The sequence below is a fragment of the Camelus bactrianus genome, chromosome 22 (genome assembly GCF_048773025.1).
Source record: "Camelus bactrianus isolate YW-2024 breed Bactrian camel chromosome 22, ASM4877302v1, whole genome shotgun sequence".
Lineage (NCBI taxonomy): Eukaryota > Metazoa > Chordata > Mammalia > Artiodactyla > Camelidae > Camelus > Camelus bactrianus.
Window position 1 is genome coordinate 24284294 of NC_133560.1, and position 15338 is coordinate 24299631.

Below are 15338 nucleotides of genomic sequence, written 5' to 3' on the forward strand. Positions count from 1 at the left end.
GACCACGTGCGACGGCTGCTTCTCCCCATTGGCTCTTCTAGGCCAGTTTGAACGGCGTACGGAAGCCGCCGCGGTTCATATACGGCCGCGTTTTTTTTTTTCAATTCCCTCTCTTTGGCTCCCTCCTTTCGCGGGAGTCTCAGGAGAAGCCGCAGCTAAAGGCCCCTCTGCTGCCGCCCGAGGCCTGGTAAGTGGGCCTCACCCGGACCCCGACCGGCTCGGCCCCGGCTTGCGTCGACCTCCGCAGGGCTCCGGGCCTGCGCCGTGCGCGGCCCGAGCGTCGGGGCCGCGCCTGACCGAGAAAGGCCGAGAACCCGGTTGGGCCCGATTGGCGAGGCGGCGAGAATGGGCCGGGGCGGGGGAGGGGGGAACCGAGCCGGGCTTAGGGGGTGGGGCCTCGGAGCTGGGCCTGGTCCCCGTGCCTTGAAAATCCGGCCAGTGGAGCGGCTGGGGTCGGGCTGGAGGGGCTCTGATTGGGGGAAGCGTCTGGGGACTGCTTAGGGCCTGATTGGGGGACGTCGTTGTGGATCGGGTGTGTGTGGGGGGCTGTTTCGATGGGGTTAGGTTGGGTCTGATTGGGGGAGGCCGCACTGAAAAGTTGGGAGAGGGGCTTGTTGGGCCTTGATAGGGAGGGGCGTCAGACTTAGGCCTAGAAGGCTTGCTCGGTGTGGCTGCGAGGAGTCGCTGGGATCTGTTGGAGGAAATGCCCCGGGAGGGTGTTAGGCCAGGTCTGATAGGGGGAGCTGTAGGGATCGGACGAAGGGGATTTCCAGCTCCAGGTGGTGGGGGTCTTGTACCGACTTGATTCGGGGAAGCAGCGGTGATCGGTCAGCAGGACTTAGGGTAGGGGGTTGGAGCGGTATAGCGGAAGGCTTAGTCAGATCTGATTGGGGAAGCAACAGAGACCCGTCCAGAGGGCTTCTGTAGTCGGGTAGGCGACTTGGCTGGCTCTCATTCGGAGAAGCATCCGGGACCTGTCTGAAAACTGTTTTGGGTCTGATTAAGGGGAATCGCTGAACAGTGTGCCGGCACGGGAGAGACAACGGGGGCTGGGGCGCTATCGCGTTGTGGGGCAGGGCCCCTGGATGAGGAGGTGGCTGGGTCCTCCCCTAGCGGCTTCGAGGGAAGTGGAAGCCTTAGGGCTCACAGCCAGGGGCGGCCCGATGGGCCGCGATGGGACGAAAGCCCAGCCCCATCGTTGGGTGTGATGAGGATCCGCTGGGCCCCACCGCCGCCTTGCATGGCCCGCTTCCACATACCCCCGCCCGCGCTCCCGAGCCCGCGACTGCGCGGCCGTGGATGGTGCAGCTGGCGGGGACCCCGCACTTGGGCGGGCGTGGATCGGCGGCCTCCACCTGTCCGCCGAGGACGCTCCCGTCCTGTCGCGGCCACCACCACCTCCGCGGAGACAGCCCGGGACTCACACAGAGCCCTCGGGATCCAGCGCTGATCCTGGTCCCTACCCCCGCAGTTCGCCTTGCGCCATGGACTGGCAGCCAGACGAACAGGGCCTGCAGCAGGTCCTGCAGCTGCTCAAAGACTCGCAGTCGCCCAACACAGCCACGCAGCGCATCGTGCAGGATGTATCCTTCCTTCCGGGTATGGGGATACCAGGCAGACATCTGCATCTCCTGAAGGCCAGAGAGTAAGGGCTCAACTCCATAATTCCCAGACTCCTTCAGCTGTGGCAGGAGCAGGCGCTGGTAGAGAATTAAGGATTAGAATTCTTGGGTCTCATTCCCGGAGGAAATGTGGTCCTGCAGGAGAGAGGACACTTTTACCTGGTGCTGGGCTTTAGTTTAGGTTCATGGGTAAAATTTCCTTTTTTCAATCGGTTGTTTCAAATACTATAAGTTTTGAATTATTTAAACTATTAGCAAGTTTCACTTGAAAATGTGAGTTCCCCTTTTTTTAAAAAAAAGCATGCAAGATTGGATTGCTAGTGAGCAGAACTGAGTAACAGCTGCCATCTTCAGACAGAGCCAGGTTTGCCAGCCCTCTCTTGCTCTGGCCAGATTTTCAGGAGTGGTGGGAAAGTCGGGGATGCTCCCCCACCTTCTGTATGAATCTCATGTGCCTGAAATGCTGTTATTCTGGGCATGGGGATTGACAGGTGGGGTCTCAGGAGCTGGCTGCCTGGTCCCAGTAGTCAGAGGTAGTATCTGCTATATGACAGTAACATGACCCTGCCTGGCGAAGGCCCCTGTCTCCCAAGTCTCTTAACAACCTAGCAGAAACTCAAACAACTGAACCAGTTTCCCGATTTCAACAACTACCTGATATTCGTCCTGACCAGACTCAAGTCGGAAGGTACGCCCTCGGTGCCCCTCCACACAAGCTGGATGGACCCCACTTTCTCCCTGATGGTCCCCTGAGCCTCAATCTTCTTCCCCTAGATGAACCAACTCGCTCTCTCAGTGGCCTCATCCTCAAGAACAATGTGAAGGCACATTACCAGAGCTTTCCACCGCCTGTGGCCGACTTCATCAAACAGGAGTGTCTCAACAACATCGGTGATGCCTCCTCGCTCATCCGAGCCACCATAGGTGAGAGAGTGCAGCGGGAGTCAGCCTGTGATGATGCCCTGTTGCTGTCCCTCTTGGCCAAGAAACTTCTCAATATGTTAAGGATACTGATTAACTGAATGCTCCAGCACTGTGGGTGGTACTGTTGCTATTGTCATTTTACAGCTGAGGATACTGAGGCACATAGATGTTAAGGGGTTTGCCTGGTAAATAGCAGAGCTCAGAAGTCCATGCTCTGAACCACCCCCTCCTGAAACAGCTGTACTTAATTCTGTGGCAGTCACTATGTGTCCAGAATTTGGTGTTAGATCCTGAGGGTATAGCAGATTAAAATACAAGGGCTCCCTGCTGTCTGTCACCAGTAATGATTTAGGTGAAACATGAGTTAGGTTAGCGCTGGAGCCTTCCTGTCTCCCAGAAGGCTGCCTGAGGAAGTTACAGAAAGATTTTCAAGCCATTTTACCTTAAGCCTACACTGCTGATCAACACCAACGCTACTGTTTGTTCCCAACTTACTCTCCCACCCACCCGTTTTATTGCGATATAATTGACATATAACTGATTTGCATTTTTAAAATTTAAATCTTTGTCAACTTTTAAAAATTGTCTTAGAATGGAAATTGTATATTCCTGTTTTAAATGACAAGACAGATGTACGTGCTGTAAAATGAAGGTAGCCTTAAAAATAAATGCAATAAATTCAGAAGAATAGTATTAAATTTGAGCTAGTCACTGGGCCTATTGGAAGCACTGCTCTTGGGGCCTGCTTCCTTGTTAAAAGTGACTCTTAGCCCCCTCTGAGGCCAGCAGAAGGATCTGGACTCAGTGAGCTCCTTCTAGTTGCCAGGTTCTGTTCTAAGTACTTGAGTTAAATCACTGAAGCATCCCAGTTGCCCCAGGAGACTGGGGTTTTTTATCTCCATTGAGGCATAGAGAGGTTAGGTGGTCACACAGACAGGGACGGGACTGAGGACTCTACTCAAGTCTACCCACTGCAGGGAATACCTTTACCAGCAGACATGTGAACCAGGGTCATCTGGAGTGTTGGCAGAGAAGCTTGCCCCCTGGGAAACACTGCCACCTACTGGCTTTAAGTACCGTCTCTGCACTGACATCACCCATACTCAGCTTAGCAGCCAGACTGCTTCAGGGTCCTTGCCTACTGCAAGTCATACTTGAGTTTCTTTCCCTTTTTTTTTTTTTTCCAAATATGTATTATTTTAAATAATGGCGGTACTGAGGATTGAACCCAGGACCTAATGCATGCTAAGCAGGCATTCTACCACTGAGCTGTACACCCACCTCTTGGGTTTCTAATAAGCAGTTCAAGTGTCCCTGAGGCCACGTGGCCCTGCCCCCTCCTTCTCCTCCTCCCACTCTCCCCCTCACTCTCTCTGCTCAGCCCCACTGGCTCCTTACCCATCTTTGAGCATACCAGACCTGCTTCTGCCCCTGGGCCTCTGTACCTGCTGTTCCCTCTGCCTGGGATGTTCCTTCCCCGGGGACCTGGATGGCTTCTCCCTCACCTCCTCAGGTCTTTGCTCAGATTATCAAGATGGCACCTGGTAAGGCCTTCTTTAGCTACCCAATTAAAAACTGCTACTCTCACCCTCAGCCCTTGCTAACCATCTTCCCTGCTTTATTTCCTCCCTTAGCTCTTGGCATCTAGCCTCCCAGGTCTTTTTGCTGATTTATCTTTACCTCAGCCTCCCTCACTAGATGGTCAGCTCCCAAGGACAGGGATTTGGGGTTTAGTACTGTGCTGTATCCCAGGTCCTGAAATACAAGGCTCAGAGGATCTCAGAAAGGGTGTGTAGGGCTTGTGAGGGTAACGTACAGAAAGTGTGCGTGCTGGTGGGGTGAGTGTGCAGCAGGGAGGGCCAGGGTGCCAGACAGGCCCGCACCCAGCCTGAGGCAGCGTCCTTTCCTGGCCGCCCCAGGCATTCTCATCACCACCATCGCTTCCAAGGGTGAGCTGCAGATGTGGCCGGAGCTGCTGCCTCAGCTGTGCAACCTGCTCAACTCGGAGGATTACAACACCTGTGAGGTATGCGATGAGCCATGGCCTGCCCAAGCAGGAGCCAGGCCTGGACCAGGACCCACGCCCACCTGCCTGCCCCTCTCCACTCAGGGAGCCTTTGGAGCCCTGCAGAAGATCTGTGAAGACTCATCCGAACTCCTGGACAGTGATGCCCTCAACAGGCCCCTCAACATCATGATCCCCAAGTTCCTACAGTTCTTCAAGCACTGCAGCCCCAAGATCCGGTGGGTGCGGCTCCCCAGGGGTTTGCAGGGAGCCTGAAGCGGGCAGGACAGGTGGGGTCGGGGGTGACCCATGTGCCGCTCCCTGCCAGGTCCCATGCCATCGCCTGTGTCAATCAGTTCATCATGGACCGGGCCCAGGCGCTGATGGACAACATCGACACCTTCATCGAGGTGGGCTACTGGGCTGAGGGGAGCAGGGTGAGGGCCAAGGGCCCAGCTGCAGCTGACCCCAGCTTCCCTGCAGCATTTGTTTGCCCTGGCCGTGGACGATGACCCTGAGGTGCGGAAGAACGTGTGCCGTGCGCTGGTGATGCTGCTGGAAGTGCGGATCGACAGGCTCATCCCCCACATGCACAGCATCATCCAGGTACGCATGGCCCAGGCCAGCCTGGGTGGGTGCTGCAGGGTGGGAGGCCATCCGTAGCTGGGCCGGGTCTTAGCCTTTCTCCTACCCCACCCTAGTACATGCTGCAGAGGACCCAGGACCACGATGAGAACGTGGCCCTTGAGGCCTGTGAGTTCTGGCTGACGCTGGCCGAGCAGCCCATCTGCAAGGAAGTCCTGGCCTCTCACCTGCTCCAGTGAGTGCTACTCCCACTGTCTGCCCACCCCAGCCTCCACCCCACGCTGTGCCTCTGCCTTCCCTTCTGGTCAGCTCCTGTGCTTGCCTCAGTCCACATCTTCTATCTCAGTTTACTTACTGTGTGTGTTTATTTTGTAAATGATGTATATAATTTAAAAATTAGGTTAAGTTATAGGTGGAAAAAATGAAAAGTCAACAGAGGCTTTAGACATAGCTGGATCTAGGTGCTCAAAGGATGTGAAAGGCATCTGGTCTCAGATCTACTTCCTCTGTGTTGGCTTTATTCTCAGGCACAGCCTTCCTTCATGGTAGCATTCTGGCCTTCTGCAACCTTCCAGCTTAGGAACCTCAGAGTACAGAAATTCTTTCTTGGCTAGTATCTCCAGCAAAAGTCCTAGGGCTGATCCTTCTTGACCAACATGGATAACTTGCCTGTCCCCAAGTCAGTGAAGACTCTAATCAAAATCTCCCATTCCAAGCTTGTGGGCTCCAGCTGGAGGGGCTGGTTGCCCCGCCTGTTTGCGCCTTTAACCTGGCCCCATCCCAGGGAATGTTCCTGCTTTACGGTGTGCTAGGGATCAGGCGCTATTCCAAATTTCTCCCAGGGGTCTGGGTCAGGAGTTTTCCTGTGGAGCTAGGAGTGGTGTCAGCTCTGCCCCAGTCACAGTGGCTGAGGTTGGGATAGTAGCCACTAAGGGAAGTGAATGGACGCAGGACAAGCAGGGACAGTCTGCCCCTTGGCTCCTTGATGCTCCTGCCTGCACCTCTGCTCCCCTCTTCCCAGGCTGTAAGCGCCCCCCAGGGGCCCCTGCCTTCCAACTAATAGCCTCTCTCCCAACAGGTTGATCCCCATCCTGGTAAATGGGATGAAGTACTCAGAAATCGACATCATCCTGCTGAAGGTTAGTCAGGGCTGACCGCCAGGCATGGGCAGGCGGGTGAGGGTGCAGGGGCTGGGGACCCCTGTGGTGCTTAGCTATCTGCCTGGCTCTACAGGGGGACGTGGAGGAGGATGAGGCCGTCCCCGACAGCGAGCAGGACATAAAGCCACGTTTCCACAAGTCACGCACAGTGACACTGCCCCATGAGGCCGAGCGGCCTGATGGCTCTGAGGACGCAGAAGATGACGATGATGACGATGCTTTGTCCGACTGGAATCTGAGTGAGTGGCCTGGCTGGTGGGGGGAGAAGGGCGAACTAGGGGGCAGCAAGCCCTGGGCTCCCTCTCAGGAGGTGATTAGAAGCCTACATGGAGCAAATCATGAGGATTCTAATCATGATCTCTGATCCTTGGGGGTACAGAGAGGAGGTCTGGTGGCCTGCCTGAGCCTGCCCCTCCAATTCTCCCCCTCCACCCCCACCCTAGGGAAGTGCTCAGCAGCTGCGCTGGACGTCTTGGCCAACGTCTTCCGGGAGGAACTGCTGCCCCACCTACTCCCTCTGCTCAAGGGCCTCCTCTTCCACCCTGAGTGGGTGGTCAAGGAGTCGGGCATCCTGGTGCTGGGCGCCATTGCTGAGGGTAAGTACCCCACCAGCCTGGCTGCGCCTGACCTCTGCTCCTCCTGCTGGTGTGAGACCAGGGCTGGCCCAGATGGGGCTTGTAGGGGGTGACGCCATCCCCAGGTTCTCTCCAGAGGCTTGCTCACCCCAATCCAGACAGGTCTGGGATTTGAATCTTCTTCTCAGCCCATGGGCCTGAAAGGAACCCCCAGATGCAGCTTTCTCTTTAATTCTCAAGGACAGGCAGTTCTGTGAGGTCGTCAGCAATAACAAGAATGGGCACTTCCCCAGCACTTGCCCCACAGCACACAGCCCTGTCCTACGGGCTCACCACCACCTGCAGAGGTGGGTTTCTTAGATGGGGAGACGAAGGTGCAGAGAAATGTATGCCACTTCCCTTGTCACCCAAGGTGAAGCTGGGCCTCAAACCTGCTCCGGCTGCAAGGCCAGCCTGCCAGAATCAGAAGCGTGCAGTGGTGGTGTTTCCTTAAACTTCACGTGGTGTGCATGTGCTATATGGGCATGGCTTTTGGGCTCCCTTTGTCCCAGTGGGATGTATATATATAGTGTGAATTACTAGAGGGCTTTGCAGACCTGTTACAGGTGGCACACATGACCACGTCAGCATCCAGGCCTGCCAAAACAAGCAGACAGGGCAGCAGGAGCTTTTCAAATTATCTAAGAAAAGATTTTCTCATGATAAGTAACATATCTTATTTTAACAGAGCACACGATGTGCTACACAATGCACATGTGTATTTTAATAGACTATGTTAGATAACTTCAACATATTAATGGGAAAGGATCTAAAGAAATTGACCATAAACTGGTAAAAATAGATCTCAGGGCTTGGATTATCAGGAGGTGTGCTGTGATCTGTTTTCTGTAATGAAAAGAGAGACATGTTCATAGTTTTTTAGAAAGAGAAAATGAAAAGTAGAAAAAAAAATCACAAACAGCCAAGAAAGTTTTCCCAAAAAAGGTACTTTCTGTCCATCTGGGTCGCTGTTGCCCATAAAGCCTGAGTCACTGTGCAGCCCGGCCACCTGTGAACGAACTAGTGATCGGATAAAGACAGCACAGCCCTGGGGTGGGTGGAGCTGATGGAGGGGAGAGTCTTGCTCTGACGCTGTGTCCCACCCCAACCCTGCCTCTCACTGACTCTGTGACTGAGCCAGTTATGTAAACTCCAAGCCTTAGTTTCCCCATCTGTTAGGTATGGCTGAGCTTCTCCCCAGTAGGGCAGTTGTGGCCTGGCCCAATTGGGCTCAGCCTTGCCTCTGTGCCCGGTCCTTGCAGGCTGCATGCAGGGCATGGTGCCCTACCTGCCGGAGCTGATCCCCCACCTCATCCAGTGCCTGTCGGACAAGAAGGCCCTGGTCCGCTCCATTGCCTGCTGGACGCTGAGCCGCTATGCTCACTGGGTGGTCAGCCAGCCACCTGACATGCACCTCAAGCCTCTGATGACAGAGCTGCTCAAGCGCATCCTGGATGGCAACAAGAGGGTGCAGGAGGCGGCCTGCAGGTGACTCTCGACCCCTGGCCCCACAGCCCTTACCTCTACCCCATGGCTGTCCTCTGGGAAGTGATGACACTCACGAGCCTGACCTCACGCTGATTTCTCACGTATTCGTACTGGCTGATCCCGAGTGCACCCTCCCCGACCCTGCACAGGGCCCAGCCCCACCTGCGGCTGCCCACTAAAGCCCTCCCCTCTCCAGTGCCTTCGCCACCCTGGAGGAGGAGGCCTGCACGGAGCTGGTGCCTTACCTCAGCTACATCCTGGACACCCTCGTTTTTGCCTTTGGCAAGTACCAGCACAAGAACCTACTCATCCTCTATGATGCCATCGGCACCCTGGCCGACTCTGTGGGCCACCACCTCAACCAGCCGGTGAGACCCCACAGCGGCTCCCTCCTCCATTCCCCTTGGCATCCAGTGACCTGGCGGCGACCCATGTCACATGCCAGGGACATGGCCATGACCTCGACAGGCAGACAGACAGACCCGGCCCCTGCCCTCGCCCTGATCCCAGTCTAGTAGGGGAGACAGATAGTTATGAGACAGCATGGTAAGTGCTGTCCCGGGGGAGCTCAGGGGCCTGCAGGAACCAGGAGGTGCTGACTCAGGCTCTGATAGGGCAGGGGTAGCGTGGGTGGGTCTTGGGAGGGGTGACAAAGTGAACTAGACGGGTCTGGAGGTCTGGCTGGATGGCGAGGCCTTGCAGGGCCCCATGAGCCAAAGCAAGGAGCCCAGACCTCATCAGCTAGATGACAAGCACCACTGAGTCATAGGGAACCCTACTGGTTCCCAGGTGGCCACCCCCACCCAGGGAGCCCAAACTTCCTGCTCCCTCTCTAGGAGTACATCCAGAAGCTGATGCCTCCACTGATCCAGAAGTGGAACGAGCTTAAGGATGAAGACAAGGACCTCTTTCCTCTGCTGGAGGTGGGTGAGCTCCAGGTGCTCTCCCGAGGCCCCACCCCACCCACCTGAGTTCACCTCTCCTGTCTTCCTCCCCACCAGTGCCTGTCATCGGTGGCCACTGCCCTGCAGAGTGGCTTCCTGCCCTACTGTGAGCCTGTCTACCAGCGCTGTGTCACCCTGGTGCAGAAGACGCTGGCCCAGGCCATGGTGAGCATGCCACCACCACCACTGCCCCATAACCTGCTCCTCTGCTGCTGCCCCAGCCTGGGCCCACTCCCCTCACCCACCTGCCCCCTTCTGTGCCCAGATGTACACCCAGCACCCTGAGCAGTATGAGGCCCCTGACAAGGACTTCATGATCGTGGCACTGGATCTGCTCAGTGGCCTGGCTGAGGGCCTAGGTGGCCACGTGGAGCAGCTGGTGGCCCGCAGCAACATCATGACACTGCTCTTTCAGTGCATGCAGGTGGGTAGACCCCCTCACAGGCCTCTAACTGGACAGTGATGACAGCCACCAGCCTTTGTGGTCTGCCTTGGGTGGACTCTGGGCCTTGGTTGTGCCCAAAAGATATCAGGGAGAAGGGACCCAGTAAAGAAAAAAGCTTCTAATTATTTTAAAAAGTAATTTAAATAAGACATAACTAAAATCTCATTGAAAAAGCAAACAATGCACAAGCCCCTCCAACATCATTCTCCCACCTCCTAGTGTATCAGGATGAGCAGCAGTTCCAAGTGCTCCCCTCTGTAGTGGTACCCTGAGCAAGGTGCACACACGTGCCCCCTGAGTCCTGGATGTACAAATGGGGCCTGCAGCCTGGGTGCTGGGAAGTGGCAGAGTCAGATTACGCTCCAGGGACTGCTCCCCTAGCTGCCCTGCACTGAGGGATTAGTCGGGACCCTGGGTGGTTAAGGGGAAGGAAGCCCTGCCACGCTGACCCTGCTCTGACCCCCAGGACTCGATGCCTGAAGTCCGGCAGAGCTCCTTCGCCCTCCTAGGAGACCTCACCAAAGCCTGCTTCATCCATGTCAAGCCCTGTATTGGTAAGACATCCATTTCGACCTTACTCTGTGACCCCAGCCCTGGCCTCAAGTGATGGAGAAATGACCTGGGAGAACTGTGACCGAACTGGGATGTATTCGTACTGTCTGATGGGGCTGCCCCGCCGCGTCTAGGAGCTCACGCTAGCTGGCCCTCCTGCTCAGCACCCCTCTTTCTCCCTACCAGCCGAGTTCATGCCCATTCTGGGCACCAACCTAAACCCTGAGTTCATCTCTGTCTGCAACAATGCTACCTGGGCCATTGGCGAGATCTGCATGCAGATGGGTAAGTGCCCTAGAGGTAGGCAGGTCCTGCCCCTCCCCATTCCCAGTGGGGAGGAGGGGCAGCAGCCTGACTCTGACTGACAGATCCCCTCTAGAGGACTCAGTGCTCCTTAAGGAAGGCTCTAGTTGGCCAATGATGAGAGAACACCTCAGCATTTTCATCAGAGAAGGGGACAAATGGCTGAAAGGCCATCTATAATTGGCTTCTTCAAAGAGAAAGGACGGGAGGCCTATTCCTATTGGACTATTTGCCACCTTCCTGCCCTCAATGAAAGGTCCACTGGGATCTTTTGGGAGACTTTCTTTGACTGCTTCCCTCCTTGAGTAGCAGATCCCAGCCACGGGGAGGCTGGGGCATGTGGTCTCACCTTGGTGTCCAGCAGTGACTCCAGGGAAGCTTCTGGTGTTGGGAGGGTGTGGGGCTGTCTCTGGTTGGCCATGGATCCTGGGCTGCGGATCAGCTGGAGAAGGTTTTTTGCTCCCTCACCAATTGTGGTTGGCCAATGTCTGGATGCAGCTGGGGTCAGCATGGGTGGTGCGGGCTGTGAGGGGCTCTGATCAGCCCTTTCCCCAGGGGCAGAGATGCAGCCCTATGTGCAAATGGTCCTCAACAACCTGGTGGAGATCATTAACCGGCCCAACACGCCCAAGACGCTGCTGGAAAACACAGGTGGGCGCCAGGCCTGGGTCACTGTCACCCCCTTGCCCACCTCCTGGAGGTGGGGTTTCCATCTGGGAGGGTAGTTGACAGGAGGTCTTGGGAAAGAACCAAGGAGGGTGACTGGAAGGCCCTGGAATGAGGTTTTGGGAGGAATCCCAAGGAAGATTATAGCCTTGGGGGAGACCTGGGAGATACTCACATGGGGCAGGGAGGAGACCCTGGCTGGGCCAGGCTTGGGGGTTCAAGCAGCTGGCAGGAGCTATTCCCTTGGGGTGGGGCTGGTGCCTCCTGCCAGAGGCCCCGCCACGTACCGGGGCCGCTCGGGGTTACAGGTCGCCTGACGAGTCCCTCTGCCATTCCAGCCATCACCATCGGCCGCCTGGGCTACGTGTGCCCGCAGGAGGTGGCACCTATGCTGCAGCAGTTCATCCGGCCTTGGTGTGTGCCCACCTGTGTGGTGCCGGGCGGTGGAGAGGGTGGGACAGGCCTGACCCAGTCCCTTGCCTGTGCCCGCCCAGCCCTACCCTGCCCACCCACAGATGCACGTCCCAGCCCCACCATGCCCTCATCTCCTCCTTCCCCCACTCTTCACAGATATGTGTCCTATCCCAGCCCCGCCCCCCACTAACCCGCTGCTCCCCACTGCCCCCCATGGATGTCCACCCTGCCCCAGCCCTGCTGGCTGATTTCCAACTGCTCATCTTCCCCACAGGTGCACGTCCCTCAGGAACATCAGAGACAACGAGGAGAAGGACTCGGCTTTCCGAGGCATCTGCATGATGATAGGCGTCAACCCCGGGGGCGTCGTGCAGGTTGGGGCAGCTGGGCTCTGAGGGAAGGCACTGGGGCTGGGCTCGGGCGGCCCCTCACACGGGATCCGTCACGTTTCAGGACTTTATTTTCTTCTGCGACGCTGTAGCCTCCTGGGTGAGCCCGAAGGATGACCTTCGGGACATGTTTTATAAGGTGAGGCTCCAGCTTGGTCCTGATCTAGTCTCGGGAGGTGGTGGGGTGGGGAGAGGTGGAGTTCATCGTGCTCTGCTCCGAGGCACCCCTCACCCCCTCCCTCGCTGCAGATTCTCCACGGCTTCAAAGACCAAGTTGGGGAGGAAAACTGGCAACAGTTCTCAGAGCAGTTCCCGCCGCTGCTCAAGGAGAGGCTGGCTGCCTTCTACGGGGTCTAGATGAGCATCACGACTGCCAGGTGAGGAGGCCATGTGCCGAGGGCTGGCGCTGTTGTGGGAGCCAAAGGGGCACAGGCCCTGAACCCCTTTTTTCCCCACAGGTTTCTGTCTGCGTCGTCGTCAGAGGGGTTGCTGGGGAGCACGCTGCGTCCAGAAGTCGCCGTGTCCTGGTCGAGGGGGGTTAGGGAGGAGTGAGTGGGACCCAAATCCAGACACCTTCCCCTTCCATCTACCTGCCACGCCTGGCCTATGTGGCCGGTCAGTGGGTGGGCAGCGGGGTGGGGCCTCCACACTCATCCTACAAACGGGAGGGGGGTGGGACTTCTTGGCAGCAAGAGCCCCTTGCTCTATTGGGGTCTCCTCAGGCAGCCCAGTTGGGCCAGCCATATGGGAGGGAAGAATCAACACGGCTGACCAAATCCGGCTTGGGATGAGGCAAGGGAAAGCAGGCGGGGAGGGGGTTCCTTGTAGAGACGCGAACACTCACAGTACACACGTGGCCACACGCATGTGCGGGCACTGCAGCCAGACAGGCTGGGCCAGCCACCCCACCATTTCCCCGACTGCATGGAGACAGTAGAATTAGTGAACCCTTGAGTTAACTTGTAAGGCCTTCCATGTAACCTGCATCTAGAGTTTAAGAAGCTTCTGCTGTTTTGCCGGAATTGGCGGTGATTGGGGAGGGCTGGGTGGGTTGGGGACCTCCGCTGGGACCCTGGGGCGGGGGGAAGAGGATGGCCACCTTGAGGCCACCTGGTCAGCACGTGCACGCTTTGGACCTGCTCTGCACACTTCTTGCCAGCTCTGTGGCAGCCTCAGCCAGTGCGTCCCCCTCCTTGTACCGTCCCAGCCAGAAGAGTGGGGACCACCGAAGTGGCCGGGGCTGACCAGAGGTTGCCCTTTTCCCTTACCCTGTGCTCCAGTGACTTTGAAAGATGCTGGGCTGGGACCTTTTTCCCCTGAAGAGAGCTGAGGGCAGCCAGAGCTGCTGATAACTACTGCCTGTGTCTCTCCATAAGCAAATCCGTTTCAAAGGCAGTCTGCTTCTGAGAGTCCTCATCTCAAGTTCCAGGCCTGAGTTTTAATACAAGGGCCAGGGCTGGGGTATTTAATTGATGGTGACAGAGAAGGAAGGCTTTGCCAGAAAGAAGGAAACTGAGAGCTTGGAGGAGTGGAAGGGTGGTACACCCCCTAACCCTACTCTGGCCTTGGGACTTCCTGATCATTACAGCTCCCAGTAGGGCCCAAGACCCCACCAGATTGGGGCATCGATTCTAAGGAAACTTCTGGGATTGGTTGGGGATTTGGTCCCAGTGGGAAAGGCTCCCCTGGAGGAGGGGGTGTGGTTATTTCCCAGTTGGCCTCAAAACTGAAACCAGGGCCTGCAGCCCCCTTAATATTTCCCTTTTTCTCTTCCCTCCTTTTTACTTCTTTGGGGGCCCCTCCTGTGGTTTTGGGGGGTTTGACTGGATTCGTGCATAATGGGGCCTGCTCCATCCATCCATCTGGGGCCCTGGACCATACCCCCATCATAGCCCTGTGTCTTCTGTCAGACAGGGTCAGGCCCTGCCCCTATTCCTAGGGGCACTTGGTGCACATTCCATAAACTCAGCTGGTTCCCCGCTGTTAAAACTCCAGCAGGTTTCTGGAAGCCATTTGTAAAAAAAGGAAAAAAAAGAAAAAAAAATTAAATACCATTTAATTTTTTGGTAATTCCAGTTCTTTGGAGCATCCTCTGCTGGGTCTTGGGGGTGTGTGGATTGGCTGATGGATTGGTAACCCCTTCTCCACCCAGGATGGGGGGCTCCAACCACCTTCAGGAGAGGGGAGCCTGGTTCTACTTATTTTTCTTTTTTTTTTAATTAAGAAAACTATTTAATTTTTTAATTTATTTTTTGGTTGTTTTTTGCACAACGAAGTTTCAACCTCTCAACCTTTTCCCCTGCCCAGGGCTGTGGACCCTGACTGGCCTCCATCTACAGTCCCTCTCTTTCCCACATCCCTCCTTCCCCCTTATCCTCTTCTTCCTGTGGGCTCCAGGGTCTGTCCATTTGTTACCGTGCTGTGCTGGGGACTGGCGCCAAGGTGGCGTGAGATTCCACTTGTGTAGAACTTTGTTGAGTAAAGATCAGTTTCTTGTGAAATCCTTGGTTTCCATCTGGTGTCTTGTGTCTTGGGCTTTGCCAGTAGAGAAGAGACGTGGAGAGGGGCATGAGAAGCTTTAATAATAGGGATGCACAGGAACTGGGTCAGGAAATAATTGGGGGAGTGGGGAAGTATGTAAGATTAAATGTGGTAACATACATGTGCAGTCTCTGAGACATAATTACAGCTCTAGATCCTGAGCTCCCTAAAGGGGAGTCACTAGTGTTATAGTCCACGTTCAAGATCCCCATCTGCCAAAGACTAAAAACAATGGTCAGGGGCAAGGCCTTGCAACACTCTTAAGTTTGGCTAAGTTCACAACTCTGGATTGCTGGGTAGGTTAGACATTTTTGTAGGAGGCTCAGCCCAGCACCAAGACTGAAGGACATATGTAAATATGCACAACAGTTAAAGCCACATGAGAAATTGCTCAGTTCTGGGGACACGCAGGCCTCGGTAAAATCTTGTTGCAACATGAGCACAGCTCAAGGATCAACTGCATCAACCTGGGAGAAATTTAAATGCTAACACCAACATTCAACAAGTGTGTACCTTTTAGTGAGAAGAAATAAAGCGAAACAGTGATGTGTTCCATAAAGAAAAGTACAGCAGGGATGGGAGAAAACCTTACGGAACATGGTCGCAGTCTTACAGTAGGGTGATCTAGGAAGGTAATTTGAGCAAAAAGTCATGTGGCTATTAGAAGTCAGGCGGAGGGAACAACG

At 55.7% G+C, this 15338-nt stretch overlaps 1 protein-coding gene and 2 non-coding genes across 8 annotated transcripts; all 3 read left to right on the forward strand.

Moving 5' to 3' along the window:
- Positions 1 to 14612, forward strand: TNPO2 (transportin 2). 6 transcript variants are annotated; one of them, XM_045516126.2, is made up of 25 exons: positions 10 to 187; positions 1472 to 1583; positions 2235 to 2310; positions 2397 to 2546; positions 4466 to 4572; positions 4657 to 4790; positions 4880 to 4961; positions 5035 to 5157; positions 5253 to 5371; positions 6215 to 6275; positions 6370 to 6535; positions 6740 to 6892; positions 8173 to 8398; positions 8595 to 8766; positions 9235 to 9321; positions 9400 to 9507; positions 9608 to 9766; positions 10254 to 10341; positions 10526 to 10624; positions 11198 to 11293; positions 11647 to 11722; positions 11997 to 12096; positions 12176 to 12250; positions 12361 to 12462; positions 12570 to 14612. In XM_045516126.2, exons 2-25 carry the CDS (start codon positions 1485 to 1487, stop codon positions 12651 to 12653), a joined length of 2742 nt encoding a protein of 913 aa, XP_045372082.2. In that variant the 5' UTR covers positions 10 to 187; positions 1472 to 1484; the 3' UTR covers positions 12654 to 14612. The 6 variants fall into 6 exon arrangements, with proteins under 6 accessions (XP_074206757.1, XP_045372082.2, XP_010952496.2 ...); XM_010954194.3 differs by having other exon boundaries at positions 18 to 187; positions 11617 to 11722; positions 12361 to 12488; XM_045516124.2 differs by lacking the exon at positions 10 to 187 and adding an exon at positions 397 to 532 and having other exon boundaries at positions 11617 to 11722; positions 12361 to 12488.
- On the forward strand, positions 8453 to 8521 carry LOC123616635 (small nucleolar RNA SNORD41). Its single transcript, XR_006724641.1, has one exon. It is a non-coding gene; the product is annotated as a small nucleolar RNA SNORD41 (small nucleolar RNA).
- Positions 10383 to 10457, forward strand: LOC141574713 (small nucleolar RNA ZL2). Its single transcript, XR_012501732.1, has one exon. It is a non-coding gene; the product is annotated as a small nucleolar RNA ZL2 (small nucleolar RNA).
- Positions 14613 to 15338: the final 726 nt, after the last annotated feature.